Source organism: Bactrocera latifrons, unplaced genomic scaffold, assembly GCF_001853355.1.
Source record: "Bactrocera latifrons isolate USDA-ARS-PBARC rearing strain unplaced genomic scaffold, ASM185335v1 scaffold_11, whole genome shotgun sequence".
In the NCBI taxonomy this organism is placed as follows: domain Eukaryota; kingdom Metazoa; phylum Arthropoda; class Insecta; order Diptera; family Tephritidae; genus Bactrocera; species Bactrocera latifrons.
The window spans coordinates 1,812,761-1,828,238 of record NW_017534519.1 but is presented as its reverse complement, the minus strand read 5'-3'; the positions used below and the strand labels follow the sequence as shown (position 1 = coordinate 1,828,238).

Genomic DNA, 15,478 nt, shown 5'->3' with positions numbered 1-15,478 from the left:
CTTCTGTGATTGCTTGATTGTGTGGGCTCTGGGGCAGCTTAATGTGAGCCAATGGGCGCATAAAGGATCAAGTGAAGAGATAACGAAGGAAAGTGAAAATAAATAAACAAATAAATACGTGAAAACAGCTGTGCGGCTTAAGAGTGTGTGCGCGTAACGGTACATTTATATAGTTGACTGGTGTGGTTTGCGTGCCGCAGGTGCGGCGCGGTGATTGGTTTGTGGCGTCTGCATTTCAGTCGGCTTTTCCGCTTGATTCGCTGGATTACCAGCAAAGCCGCAACTGGCATGAGGTTCTTAAATTAATGAGCGCATATGCACCTAAAAACTTGGGCATTGCGACCGAGCGTCCACACGCACACTCAACGGAATTAGAGCTTAATACAATAACACTAATAATATTTGGTTCAGATTAAGCACACATGAGCGGCTCGAGCGGTTCGAGCGGTTTACCTAACGCAACCGAGCATCATCAGTCACAGCGCCCGAAGTGCCGGGCAAAAAGCGAAAGGATAATTTTCGAGTGTTAACCACAGCCGGAGGACATTTAACACATCAGCGACTTTTGGGTAAGTAAGGAGGCTGCCACAGGCGAATGCTCACCCAAACATCCCACTCAAACGCAAACAAAAGGCGCACGGCAGCAGCTCGCCCGCGTTTTTATTAGTGATCCTGCACATATTCTCCGAATTAAAATACATCGGCGTAAAAAAGATCTATACTACTCTTCCGCTGCCTTACTTAGTAGACTCGCATTCCACTTATATTGGCCGTTATGCCTGTGTTTCTGTGTTTTTATACCGTTAGCCTTTTTATTTTCATTCGTATCAACGGACAGTGTGGCATATTAGCGCGGTAAGGACAACGCAAGTGGCGGTGTGTTCCGGTGGGTATTTGATATGTTTGCGTATTCGGAGTGTACGGTTTATTAAGAGTGTGTGTCCGTCCGCAGTAGTGGCTAACGCTGATTAATGAGCTCCCTGGAGTAATGTGTTTGTATAAGCAGGAAGCTATTTGTAGGCGGAAGCAAAGCGAGCATTCTTGGAAAATTTTACAAATATTTTTTGAAAGATTCTTTAAAATCGAACAATTGAAGTAAAAATAAATATTATAGCAAGAAAGTGCAACAACAAATATTGTTAGCAGTATATTAGCTATGGAATAGTTAAGAATACCAAAAATATTTAAAATATTATTAAACAAATATCGATACAATATTTGGACGAAAGAGTGAATCGAAAATTTCTCTTAAATAAAAATAATAAAAAAGTAAAAATAATAATAATAAATGGTGTCAGATATGAATGTATGTAACTCCTCAAATTATTATGAAATATAATTGTTTTATATTCTCGAAACACTTAATGTGAAATTAAGAAATCTCTATTTGTACATTTTCCAGAGCACATCTCTAAGCACAGGTTCTTTCTGTAGATTATAGGCGCTTATGAATTTCGACTGATATTAATTTTAAAATATTTTTACACATAAAATGAACATTTTTTTCGAATTTATAAAAAAAAAATTATTTTTAAAATAATTATCAAAAAATACGAATAATTAGTGAGCTAAATTTGATTTAATAAACAATTTATCACTAAAAAGAAATTAAAAAAATTATATATTTTAATATTTAAATTTTTGGAAAATATAAAAACACAAATTATTTAAACAATAGTGGAAATTCGACTAAGGTGTTCACTAGTCGATAAATTAATTTTATTGTTTTAATAGAATATAGAAAAACAAATGTCTAATATAAAAAAAAAATTTGTAAAATTTTTTTATTTATTTCAAAAAATTCCATTCCACAATTTTTATACCCTGAATAGGTAATAAGTTAAATCACGAAGTTTGTAACACATATAAGCAGCTGCCGAAAACCCTATATATAGGGTTATATAGCATATATTCTCCTAAAACGCAAAACAACAAAAAATCGAAATTGAGTTTTTTATTGCTTAGGATTCACTACATCGTATGACATAAATGTAGCATACAATTTTCTATCACATATAACCAGTATATAACCAATTTATAACCAAAACTCGAATTAGGGTTCAATATGAGTGGTTTCTATTATATCGTTTTCTCTTCGCCTTTGAACTCATATTACCTCATTTTGCATTTTAATTGACGATAGACGTATATAATTTATTATCGTGGCGAGTAGAATCGATTTAACCATGTTCGGCTTGCTGTCGTCTTTATATATTATTAGTCTTAATTTTTTGATTTATGATATATCGACCTGAAATTTTGCACACATCGTGTTCTTTCCAGTGGAATGGTCAGTTTTTGAAACGACCGTTATCGGACCACTATAGCGTATAGCTACCATATAAACTGAAAGGTCGGAAACAAGTACTTGCATGGAATTTTTTTTTAATTTGGTATATTCATGAAATTTGGCTGGGTTATTTCCTTAAAGTAATAATTCAATATCTGAAGAAATTCTTTAGATCAGACCACTATAGCATATAGCCGCCATATGAAGGTATGTAAGGTATTATGAATCCAGTTCAGCCGAAGTTAATTTTTTTGTTGTTTTCAATATTTTTTATGACTCTATTATTGCTCTATATTTGTTTACATGCAACTTGCTACAAACTCACTACAAAATGTTATAAAACACTTCTTCAATCATTATGTCGTTTAACGAGCGTATATTAAGCTTATCCTCACTTAAGTCAAAAGTTCTTAAAATCATCAAAAAATTACACCAAATTGCAAGCCATCAAATCGATGTTTTCCCATTTTGTTACACTTGTACCACCACTTGTGGTTAACTTCAATTACTTTGTGTGCTATGCGCTAGTGGCGGAACAACTCTAATTTATAATCTTGTCATTTGTAACAGACGACGTTGCCGACAAGGCCATTATTTCCTCAACGACTTGTTGAACCCAGCACTGGAGCAGCGGACAAAGCGCAGAGATAACGTCGAAAAAGCAATTGGCAGATATGATAGCAGACGGACTGCCAAACGAAGATAGTGTGGCGTGTGGGGAATTACAGTTCAACAGCTGGCGACTGCCTACGCACGAGCGTGAGCGTGTTTTTGAATGATGTGGGCAAGGACTACTGAACATATATGCGAACATTGCGACAGATTTGCGTGTGACTTACTGACAAGTTGTTTGGGCGCGTCTGCATGCCTTCAGATTTCGCTTCGTTTTTATGTCTTCTAATTCTCTTGAAAGTATCAAAAGGCTATTTTATTACACAAGAGGAAGTGTATGTGTGATTGTGTGTTTTACATACGATTTCTTGATGGTTCGGTGACTTCGAGCAAACCCACACACATTTGTTGGCACTTAAATCCCAGAACTTATTTACTTTTCCTTGTTATGGGTTGGGTAAAAAATTGCTCCATATTTTTTCGCCGACTGACAGTTTCCTTCCGCACATTAGTCTAGGAATACAGACGTTGCGCTAAATGTTTAGTCGTCATTACTTACATGCCAGGCTGGGTGTCTGCGTGCGTGCTTGGTTTGAAGCTTTAGTCCTTTTGGTAATGAACAAGAGTACTTTTCTTTGAAAGTTGATTTTTCGTTTAAAAAGAAATAAAATAACAGCAACATGTTCAAATTTAGCCAATACTTTTAATAAGTGCGTGAAGCATTACTGAAAGGCTTCACTTTCCATAGATGGTCGAGCAAGCAAGTTAAATATATTTTGAAGCAAGTCAATTGGTTCTTATAATAAAAAAATACCTTCGCTGACTTAGAAACTCAATGGATCATATATACGTTCAATATTAACCTGATAAAATACCCAATACTACAGAACAACTAACCGATTGTTGCCACTTATAATACTTTAGCACCCTGTCAAAATTAAATCAGAAATTATGGAAATTTTTTTCTGATAAATTTCGCCTCGATATTCAAGTATTCTTTTAAATGCACACACCACAAAACAAACCACGAAAGGCGAGAATGTGTAACACGCTTCTGTCAAAAGATTTAGAAATATTAAGGCAGGGCATGCCTTAGCCCTTTAAACACTAAAAGCAGTTAAACTTTAATTAACAATAACTATTAAATTTCTTATAAAAATACATATAAACATAAATATAGTTTATTTTCCTAGTAACTTTTATATTATTTTAATAGCAAAACATACAAAAGACCATTTTATATCCCTCACAGAACTATCGCCAAAGTTACTACAAGGGAAAATACTTTGCTCATATGCGTGTATGTATGTATGTATATATGTGCCTTATTTGTAGCGCCTGCCCGTTGGGAAAGCTCAACTGCTTCTATAACTACTTTATACTTATGTGTAAGAGCTACAACAAAACATTTATTCACTAAGCTTTTAGACAGCTTAGCGCCGGCAGCAGCGCCGCATGTGAGAGTTCAGACGAGAGGCCCTGGCATGTCAGACCCTTTTAATGATAGGGTTCAGTATATCCTTTACTCCTCTACTAAATATTCCTCAACTGATCATATTCAATCCCAATGATTTTAGACTACAACAACAATAGCAAACACATTGTTTTTGAAAAGTGCTGCTTGTGGTTTGTATTCAAGATTACGAGGATTACGTGCTCCAATCGTATTTTATGCGAAGCAATTAAAAAATGCCACTCAAGCACCGTTGAGCAGAATTCTTTCGAATTCGAAGTTTACTTGAGTTAATTTTTGAACGCAAATATCATTAAAATTTTCATTAATGCCCATAACAACTGATACTCTAAAAGTCGGCACGTCACTATTTCCCATTTCCCCGCAGGGTTGCTATGCATACACCCCTACTATTGACAAGTCTAGCATCAATTTGAGTGTTAGTGCTCGCATTCCCTTCAGATTGTGAAATTCTTTTGTGCATTCTTATTTGACAAACTTTTTTAATGAGTTTCACTAGGGAGCACATTTGGTACTTCCTTATTTACGCAAACTCCCAGTAGCAGTTCGGCGCCCGTCGGCTGCACAAATGCCAGGCTCTTCCTGCGAGGCGTGTGTGTTGTAGAAAGGCGTGGTTGTTACTGTTATGTGCTAAGAATTACATTTGTTGCTAATTTTAGCATGTTTACTCTTGTAATTTCATAGGCTTGCTGGCATTGGACGGCAGTTAGGGTGTTTTTTTTTTTTGGCTTTTTTTCATTAACAGTGTAAATTTCCATGAACTGATGTGGAGCCGCAGCTAAGCCTACGCAAATAAGCAGCTGTAGTGGTGCAGCTCTTGTGCCTATGCTTCTTATTTTTATCCCACTTGCCTTTTGGCGTTTCCCTAATGCGCTAAGCACTCCTTCGGAGGCTTCTCAATGCTCTTGTCAGCTGTCTAATTGGAGTAACTGCAAATCTTCAATATTCTACGGCCAACTCAGCGAGTGTTTGTGCTGCTGTTGACACTCATTTGACTGTCTGGCTGCAGGCTGCAGGCTCCCCTTGCGATCCATTTCCTATTTAACAACTTTAGGACAGATTACTTGAACTTTGCGTGAACTCGAAGTCATTAGTTAAATAGATCCAACATAAGTTGCGAAAGAAGACGCCGCTCTAATACGACGCACTTGCAAAAGCTCCTCAACTTCATATTACTTCGAGCCTGCGTGTGTGTGGCTGTGTGCGTGTGTAGCTTCATAAAAAATGTAAGTGGATTGCAAACAAAAAACTAAAGCACGCGAAGTCTGCAAATATACGATAAGCATGGAAAGCTGAAAGGTTGGTCAGAAGAAGAAGAAGCGAAGCTGAAGCAAGTTGCAACTGTCATTACGTGTGCGCTCTGTGGCAGCATTTTAACCGCTCGAATACTCAATATCCTGCCTGGCTGCAGCGGGTTTGCTGATAGCTGGCTGAGCGCTTTTGTTGTTAACTGCTCGCTAACGGTAAGCTTTTGGTTGTTGGTTCGGACGCGCTGTCTCCAGTCCAAGTGGTGGATTATTGGGATGACTGTGTGCAGGCAAGAATGATTGAATGAATAACTGATACATGCCATGACACACGCACTGGGCGAGGCGGCATTTTCTCAACGGGCGAGCACTCATTTGACAAATTGACATAGTTATGTTGAAGTTTTATTTTACAACAGCGAGGAAATGATAATTTAACGATTTCTACTCATACATGCCTCATTTCGAGTTATATGCGAAGATAATATTTAATACATACTCGAATATATACGAATAATCTTTGTTACTTTTTGCGTTGAAAGTTGCGTTTTTCTTAGCTTGAACTGAAACTAGTTCAATTTGAAGCGATACTGAAACCAGCTGAGTTAGCATACGAATATGTTAGAATAATGCATTTGAGAAATCACGGAAGATCTAGATTTTCGGAAGGAATCTTCAATATATAGTTGTTGTAAGGGCTCTTTAAATCATTTTTTTATTATCAGTATTGATAGCTAGCCTTCAGTCAATCTATATCGAGTAATTTTTTGTTAACCACGCTCTACATGTACACCCGCTTGGCTTTGTGCTGGGTTAATTTTCAATTGCTTTGTATTTTTATATCTCATAAGCACTTTAAATACTCGTAAAATGTTCACGAGTTCGGAGCGTTGCTTATGTGTGCCATATTTCACTGGAGCGAATGTTCAACAGTATACTCAGCGGGCTTTAAAAGCGCTTTGCCACACGGGTGAAAGTGAATTTATGGCAGCGAAATACAACTGCGGAAACATATGCTTATTTATTTTGGCGTTATGCTCTTTACATAAACGTGGTTTCGCGTGAAAGTTACTTTTTATGAGAGTTATGAGCTCACTTTGTTTATTCAATGCGGGAGAAGTGCGCGCAACAATTTCATTGCACTTTAAGTTGTAGCATTATTATTGTTTTCAATTGATAGATGGAAAAATTTCATCAAGAATGTCTCTGACTAAACCTAATCTTAGTATTTATCTTCGTATTTTTCACAAATGTTTTCTGATTTTTGTTCAACAGAGTTTTAATTAATATTGTTATCGTTTAAGAATCACTTTTCAGCGATTTCTTTCTTTATTTTTAAATTGTTTCAAATATCTCACAGTTCTGTCTCTCATTCTTTCTCTTTGAACCAGTTTAACTGAGAATTTTTCATGAATTCTTTCGACTTTCAATTTACATAGTGCATGCCACCATTTTGCAAGCACAATTAAATATATGATTTTTTATGTAAGTGTGAAATGTATTGGACGCCAAGTTGTATGAGCAACATTTAATTGTGCAAAAGGCTTTGAGCTGTGCAAAATCATGCGGGCTCATAGAACTTTTTAAATATTTTTGCTTATTTTACATACAATTTATTCACTATTTTATTTTACGTAGTATTTGTTGTATGGGTGAATCAGTCATAGAGGTTAAACTACTTATAATTTTAATATTAATATATCGGCTTAAGGGGGTATTCTAGTCTAGAAATTTGAAAAAATCGATTTTTTTCATAATTCAATAGTTTTGATATTCAAAAATATCTCCCTAAAAGGATTTTTCAAATCGCAAATTATTTTCAAAGTTGTAGCCATTTTAGTGACGTGGCAACTGGACCGGTTGAGCGAACTATGTATCTATCTATCAATTAAGAAAACTTAACGTAAAACTTTAAACGCGTTTTTCTCAAAACTCCTTTTTTTATGCGATTTATTTGAAATTTGGCATGAATACTCATTAAATATATCTCTATCACTAGAAGCAACAAAAAATAAAAAATTTTAAATTTAAAATATTTAAAAAAAAAAATCGACAAAATTGAAAAATTAGTGAAAAAATCGACCTTTTTTTTTTTTTGAGTAACCCATTTTATGGAAAAATGTTTTGCTACTTCATGACATAGCGACATTGGTCCTCATTAAGAATCTGCCATTGTTTTATTATTCAGATGACGACAAGGGTAGAAATCATGGCGATGAGGACACGGCCTCTTTCCTTCAAGAACGCATAACTCGATGAAAAAAAATTTAAAATTTATTTTGTGTACTCTTCAAAGTTTAATAAATAAATGATAAAAATACTGATAGTAAAAATATCTAGTGCTTCTTTTATATTAATTGTTGAAAAAAGCTCGAAATTCGAGCCTCTAGCCTAGAATACCCCCTTAATGAATGGAAAATTGTGATTGCAGGTGGCAAAAAGAGCAAAATAGCTAAACTAATAATCAAGTTGAGGATCAAATTAAATTGATCCGAAAAGTAGTCATTCATGTATAAAGAGAAAACACTAAAAGGGCTCCGCCTGTAGTTGAAATATTCGTTAAAATTATTTGCACACATTTACATATTGAATTTAATATTATACATTGTGACAAAAAAGGACCCCGGAATAGTAAATAAAACGCAAAACCTTTAATTATGCATCAATATTTATATTGTTGCCCTCAAAATAATCCCCTTATACTATACTTATGATTACTTATACGATTTTTCTAGTCCTCGAAACATCTTTCATAAGTAATTTTGTAATGGCCTTCAGCTTAAGCGAATTTTCTTTTCTCTCTTCGATCGACTGACAACGGATTCCACGGAGAGTCAATTTCGGTTTGGGTAATAAGAAAAAATCTCACGAATCCAAATTTCTTTAAATTCGGTCACAATCGTGGTTCGATGCGATGGTGCATTATCATTGCGTAGAAACAAAGAATTGTGCTTTCACAATTCTGGCCGTTTTCGACGTATATTCTTATGCAAATGCCTCCTTGGTTTTTGAGCGACTTTGTCGTGGTTTTCAGTTGGTTTTTTCCTTTCATACCAATAATTGTTGACTTTTTTACATGTCAAACTCATAAGCCCACATCTCATCTTCAGATATAATGCTCTCTATGCAAGTAGCGTCGGAACTCGCACGAACATGCAGGTCCAAAGAGATTTATTTACGGTACTCTGTTAGAAAAAAATTTTGCTTTATTGAGATGAGTCGAGCACGTTTCATACCCAAAATATTCACCAAAATCTAGCCATCCCTCTAACACTTACCTGACGATTTTTAAGCACCATATCCTTCACATTTCCTAATATTTTTCTGTTGAAGAGGTTTACGGTCGTCCAGAACGAGGCATGTCTTCATAGATCTCTCGATCGTTTTTGAAAGCTGTGTACCATTCGAAGGCTTGAGCATTTAATAAAACTCCTTTTTCTCACATTCTCAATGGTTCTGAGCATAATTTTTTTCTTTTTTCTTCTTTGTTCGATATTTTTATTAATTGTAAACATCGCAACACTCTACTGAGGTGAGCAGCAGCTGAATGAAAACTGGTTGATATTTGGCATAGTAATTAAGAATGTTCCTACCAACTTAGAAAAATACAAAAAACAAAAATTTAAATATCATTTACGCTGGGAAATTAAATGACAATTTCCGGGTACTTTTTTTTGTCATAATAATTTTTTTTTATCTTGGTAGTCGGAAAAGTATTTTCGTGTTTTGTCTATGTATAGATGTCGTTGCGGCCGTAGTGTTGGAAAGGTGAGATTTTAAGCCTCATTTAAAAAGCTATTTAAAAATGAGAGAAAGTAAGGAGTAAGTAAGGCGTTATTTTGAATTTTTTTTTATAAAAAAGGGAGGAATGCCACGCCACCTACCAATGAAATTTGTGAAGTTTACAGAGTCGATGCTCTATCAGTTCGTGTGCCGACAATGGTTCGCTCGCTTCCGTTCTGGAAATCTCGATTTTTGCTGATGAAAGTTTTGCACAAAATGACAAAAAGTGGTAGAGCAATATGTTCCATTTCATTTTCGACTACAAAATATATAAACTTTTACAGCGCGACAATAAATGTGCTGAGTGATTGAGCCACAACTGTAATTATTAATAACAATTAATGGCTTGTTGGATATTTCGGCCAATTTAATTTTTACCAATACTTTTTTAATTAACAATATAGCATCCATTTTCGTCCATTTGCAAATTTTTAAATAAACTTTTGAAGTATCACGGCATAAATTGAACACAATTCCTCGCTAACATGAGTGCAAAAAGCGACTCGCTTAGCTGTATTTGTGAGTTTATCAAAACTTCGGCTTCACTCGGCCATTGTGTGAACGCAATTTAAAGTTTGTAACAGTACATAAGTTTAAATATCGCAATTCGAGCGCTTACTCTTCTTTTTTGGCAGTCAAAAACAAGTGTTTGCATTTATTTATGAATGTTCACGCAAAAACAAAAACAATATGTGCTAGAATTTCTTGAAAAAATATTGACCAAACAAATATTGAACGATTTCATTTGAATTTTGTGCTTTGCCATCAACAAAACATTTTATTTGAATACACCGTGGCGCTCTATTAAATGCCATTTCGGCATCGCAAACTGACCACAAAGTTCAGTTGTATGCGTGTGGCATGCACAGCTTGCCGGCAGCCAAAAACAAAGCAGCCCAAACTTAATTCATGGCAAATAGTGTGTAGCAATAAATGAAAAAGTTACGCAGTGAATAAAGTTTGTTGTTGTTATTGTTTGAAAAACTTCCCTCCGCGTTTGCAAACTAACTGGCTCACTGACTGGCTGTCAAAGTTTGCAACTGCATTAAAACAAATGCTTCATTGTTGCACCAAACAAGCAACCCAAATGACAAAACGCGGAAGGAAGAACCTGAGCATTAGTGGATTATTGAATTCCTTTCGAGTGATTACGCCCAACTGAAGCAACCGAGTGTTATCTGCGTTTGCCTTAACTCTGCGCTCTTAAAAGAGAAACTGCACAATTCCTCTTGTGTACTTACTAAAAAATCTCATTTGTGTGTGTGTGTGTGTGTGCCCTAGTGTGCATTTGAAATAAAGCGGAAAGAAGGAGGTTTTAATGATCGTAAGAAAGGAAAATTTTAAGAAATTCTTGTAATCAAAATGTAAATATATTTGTCGGAAAGAAGAAGATGAGCGCAAAGCGATCCAGCGAAGGTAATGAATAAAGATGAGGGTTTTGTGGAGCTCGTTTATATTCTGAAGCATGGAAAATTCACAAGGGCGCAGCGGAAGACATAGATACCACAGCCACATCATTTGCGGGTGTGTGGTCTCCTGGGCAGCGCAGGTATGCTTCGGCTTCGGCGGCTGGGTAGAAGACATCAGGTTATTGCTCGCACTTGTGGCAATGCGTACTTCGTAATACACAGCCATCCACTTAGTTGAAAGCAGTTTGATCCACATTTGCTTTTCCATGTGCTCATTTACACACACACGCACACCCACACTTCTGGGTCAGCACTGCATCGGCGCTGGTGCAAATGCGGATGACATGCGGAGCTTTGTTTCTGTTCGAGCACGCAATGGTCTTTGGTTTGTAATGCTATTTACAATTTCTGCTTTCGAATAGCAGGGACACAAGCTAACGGTTTGCAGTGTGGCAAATATTTGCGGAGAAATTTCTTTTCCATTTCCTCATTTCCTCAAATTTCAATTTCCTACTGACGTTTGTCGTTTGCCATCGCATTAAATACGTTTGCATATCATTTGCAAGCCACACACATGTACAGCAATGTGTGGAAAAAGTGCAGCGTATAGATAGTATAGATATATACATTGGGTAATCGAAAAAGTCTTTTTGTATTTTGCCAATAGATATGTTGCAGTCGTATATCTCCAGTGCTACTAATCACATTGTGTCATACCATACAGTTTTGGAAAGGTGAGATTTTAAGCTTTACTTAACCAAACAAAAAACAAAAGAATTAAATTCGAGGAGGTTGGAAAAATAAGTTACAACTCTTCCAAAATTAGTGAAAATAATGAAGAAATTCGCTATATAGTATTTTGAAATTTTTGTATAAAAAAGGGAAAAATGCCACGCAAGCCACCAATGAAATTTGTGAAGTTTACGGAGACGATGTTGTATCAGTTCGTGTAGAACAGCAATGGTTCGCTCGATTTCGTTCTGGAAATTTCGATGTGAAAGATGCACCTCACTCTGGTCGACCTTTCGTTGACAAAGTCGATGAAATTATGGAGGAATGGTTGGGAACCATTTAAAAAAGGCTGGCTACAAAAGGAAGCTCGATGCTTGGGTACCACATGAATTGTCTGTGAAAAATTGTATGGACCGAATTAATATCTGCGATTCTTAAAACAAATAAAATAGAACCATTTCTGAAGCGAATGGTAACAGGTGGTAGGAGTAAGGAGTGGATCAATTACGACAATAATGTGCGAAAAAAATCATGGTCCAAGCATGGTGAAACTCAAAAAATGGTCGCAAAGCCAGTATTGAAGTCTCGAAGGGTTATGCTGAGTGTTTGGTTTGATTGGAAAGGAGTCATCCACTATGAGCTACTCAAGCAATCGAAAAAAGCGCCCAGAACTGACCAACATTAAGGGCATAGTTTTCCATTAGGACAACGCTAGACCACACACGTCTTTGAGGACTCGTCAAAAACTAGGGGAGCTTGGATGGGAAGTTTTGATGCATCCACCATAGAGCCCTGATCTTGCACCATTGGAATATCATTTGTATCGGCCAATGCAGAACTCCCTTAATGGAGTAAAGTCGGCTTCAAGAAAAGTCGATGAAAATCGCAGTCGCAGTTTATCGGCGAGAAACCAGAAAAGTTTTCCGCTGATAGAATAATGTTTCTAGCGGAAAAATGGCAAAAACTGGTCTACCAAAATGGTACATATTTGCTTCATTAAAGTTCATTATAAATATAGAAAAATGAATTGAAGTGTGATTAAAAATACGAAAAGAGTGTTTCGACTACCCAATATAATGAGGTTATCTGATTAAAGGCAAGATGAATGATGTGAGAAATATGTACTTCTTTATTAAATGACCTGAAGAAAACATTGTTGAAGTTTTGAAGCATTACAAGATGTAATAAGTGTTTATAAATAAATACTAGGTTCGAAGAACAAGGGAAACAGTACGTTAGCGGTTAGGTGGATTTGAAAATTGTATTTTTCAAATATTTTTTAAACACTATGATATGTCTAGAATATTTAACCAAAGTTTCAAGTCAATCGCAATGAAAGTGTAGGAGATAGAACCTTGAGAGAGCGACCCGTTAAGATAGACCGGTCGGCTACTTCAACCTTTAGTCGTGTATTTTCCAAATATCGTTTTCAAAGTCGGTGGTTATGATTTCTCAGAAACTAGTGGAGTGAACTTATTTAAGGCTTTCAATGTTCTTCCAAACAGATGACCTTGTGATTGTTGGAAGGATTCTGTCATATTGCAAGTAATTTTTTAAGGTAATTTGTGGTAAAAATTTGATTTAAAATTATGCTTTGTTTGCAGCTGTGCCAAAAACTAATTTCCAAATCTTTCGATAAATCATCTACCAACCGATGATTTTAGCTTTGTTTGGTTTGAGACGAGGCTCTCCTCTGTAATGCCGACCACCGCGAGGGAGCATTTTTGAGCGGTGCTTCCGGAAACCAGCTTGGAAAGCTATTTCTAAATATATTTGTTAATTTTCCCAAAGTATTTATTTCTACGCAACATTTTGTAAAAATATTTTGTGTCGTCATTATGCTCGCCACTGCATTTCCAATACCTAACTTTATAAATTCATCCACATATTCTTATGCGCATACGAGATTCCATGTCGTTGCGCTATTATGTTGCATGGCTAGGCGCCGCAAAGGACATGTACAACTCTCCCACTGCTGTGCCCCGCCACTTCGTGTTGCAACTGGAATCCGCACTTTTAATGTATGTAGCATATAATATACGTGTGCGAGTGTGTGGATGTGAGCATTTTCGAGCACAGGTTTGTTTTGTTGCCACATGAAGTGGCATGGAGTGCATATTGCTGCCGCTTTGTTTAGTCGTACTTACAATGGTTGAGCATGTTGCATCCATAGTTGCATGTAAATTCACCAAGTTAGCGCCCACACATGTGCGCCGCCATAAGAACAGTTACACTTTTGCTTTTATTTGATTTCACATTTGCAACGACAAGTATTTCGTTATGTATTTGCATTGTTGATTTGTATATTGTGCGCGCGCTGTTGGTGTGCGCCTCAGTGTTGGTGGTTTTCTAGTTCTCCTCCAACTTCAGCTTTCCTTCGATACTTTTTATAACATTTCACTTGCAACACGTTTGTTTGTAATGAAGAAAGTGCTTTCATAGTATTGTTTTTTTACTTTCTACTTGTAGTCTCGATCGTACTAACAACCTGGTAGAGAGGAAAGTAGAACAAACACCCTAACGGGTTGACTGGATACATAAAAAAGCGTAAGAAAAAACGTTTGCGACTAGAAAGCGGAAGGCGGAAGACATCCACTGAGCAGCTTGAACAGAATCTTGAGCGCAACAGACACGCCTTGTGATTGGCAAAGGCAACACCTGCCCCAATAAATTCAAGTAAAGCATAGCTTTAGCAGAGTCATAAGCATAGACCACGCGTGGATTCGTTGAACTCATCCGAACGCACCGACAACAGTGGCTGCAGCGGTTCCAATTCAGCGCAGGTTTCCGCCCGCAAGCGGGGAACGTATTATCACTGCCCTTATTATCCGCCACATCTTTGCCACTTGAAGCGATAGCAGCTGCGAATATATCCTTTGAGCGCGCCACATTGCATCAAAAAAAGAGCAGCGCGCGCGGTATCCTCTGATATTCCACGAACTATTCTCTGCTCGCACTGCGCACCACCAAAAGGCAACGCACGTTCTACAAATAAGCTTTGCGGCTAACGCGCTCGAGCTTCCGCCTCACTGCGCCGCGCCACCAGGTACACTAAGCAACGCGCACGCACTACGTACAACGAATTGGGTCGACGTGTCGGCATGGTGCGCGACATCTTTCTATATATTCTTTTAATTGTTTTATTTTGCCTGATTTTCATGGCGCAATTGCTGGTGAACGTTTACGCCTTTCAACGACAGCCGCCCACCACGAAGTCAGATCGCGCCGATATTAGTTTTGTATAAGCTTGCCGCAGAACGTGACACATGAGTTGCGCGGAGGTCGCGCGATTGAAGAGCAAGACGACAGAGGCGCTAACGCGCGGTCAATGGGCACAAACTGACCACAAGAAAGTGTTTAAACCACTGAGAGTGCTGTTGCGCTGGTGTATGCACAAAAACAAAAGAACAAATCCGCGTTGCAACGTTTCGCTTAATCAGGCCGACAATCAGGTCGCGCGCTGAAGCCATCTCTGTAAGTGCGCAGAATGTCGGATTACGGCGGCGTCGGCGGCCACAGCGGAATGACTGTGTGGATTAATTATGGCACAAGTGTATCCTGCAGCAAAGTCACGGTTTCAATTAAATGTCAGCACAACAAAGAGAAGTGGGCACTTCGCTTGGATAAGAGCTGTGACGCGACGCGTTGCAAGCGCCGGTGAGGAGGCAGCACGAAAATGCGGAACTTGAGCTAATTAAGATTTACGGGAAACAGAAAAAATTAACTAAAAAGCAACAGTAAATGTAAAATGACAGAGAGAACGACGAGCAACGACTAATGAAAAACAAAACAAAACTACGAAGTTAAACGAATTTCAGCGCGATGACATTAAATGCATAAATTCATGAAGTGTAAACAAATAAAACCACAAATGACATTCCGGAAACTATAAATATTAATTAAAAAGCGAAAATAAACAGCGCAACCTAAA

The 15,478-nt window shown here is 37.3% G+C and overlaps 2 protein-coding genes across 20 annotated transcripts in view; one reads left to right on the top strand and one right to left on the bottom strand.

The window, feature by feature from the left end:
* The window catches only part of LOC108972617 (tropomodulin), a 128,393-nt gene that overhangs the window by 39,314 nt on the left and 73,601 nt on the right, over positions 1-15,478 (bottom strand). The gene's annotated exons all lie outside the window — the stretch shown is intronic.
* On the top strand, positions 3-15,443 carry LOC108972740. Its single transcript, XM_018939500.1, has 2 exons — positions 3-569; positions 14,017-15,443. The coding sequence occupies exon 2, from the start codon at positions 14,649-14,651 to the stop codon at positions 14,790-14,792; it is 144 nt and encodes a 47-aa protein (XP_018795045.1). The 5' UTR covers positions 3-569; positions 14,017-14,648; the 3' UTR covers positions 14,793-15,443.

Excerpts from the sequence above, each read along its gene's own strand:
- LOC108972740 (XM_018939500.1), top strand. The coding sequence starts at position 14,649 with ATGGTGCGCGACATCTTTCTATATATTCTTTTAATTGTTTTATTTTGC.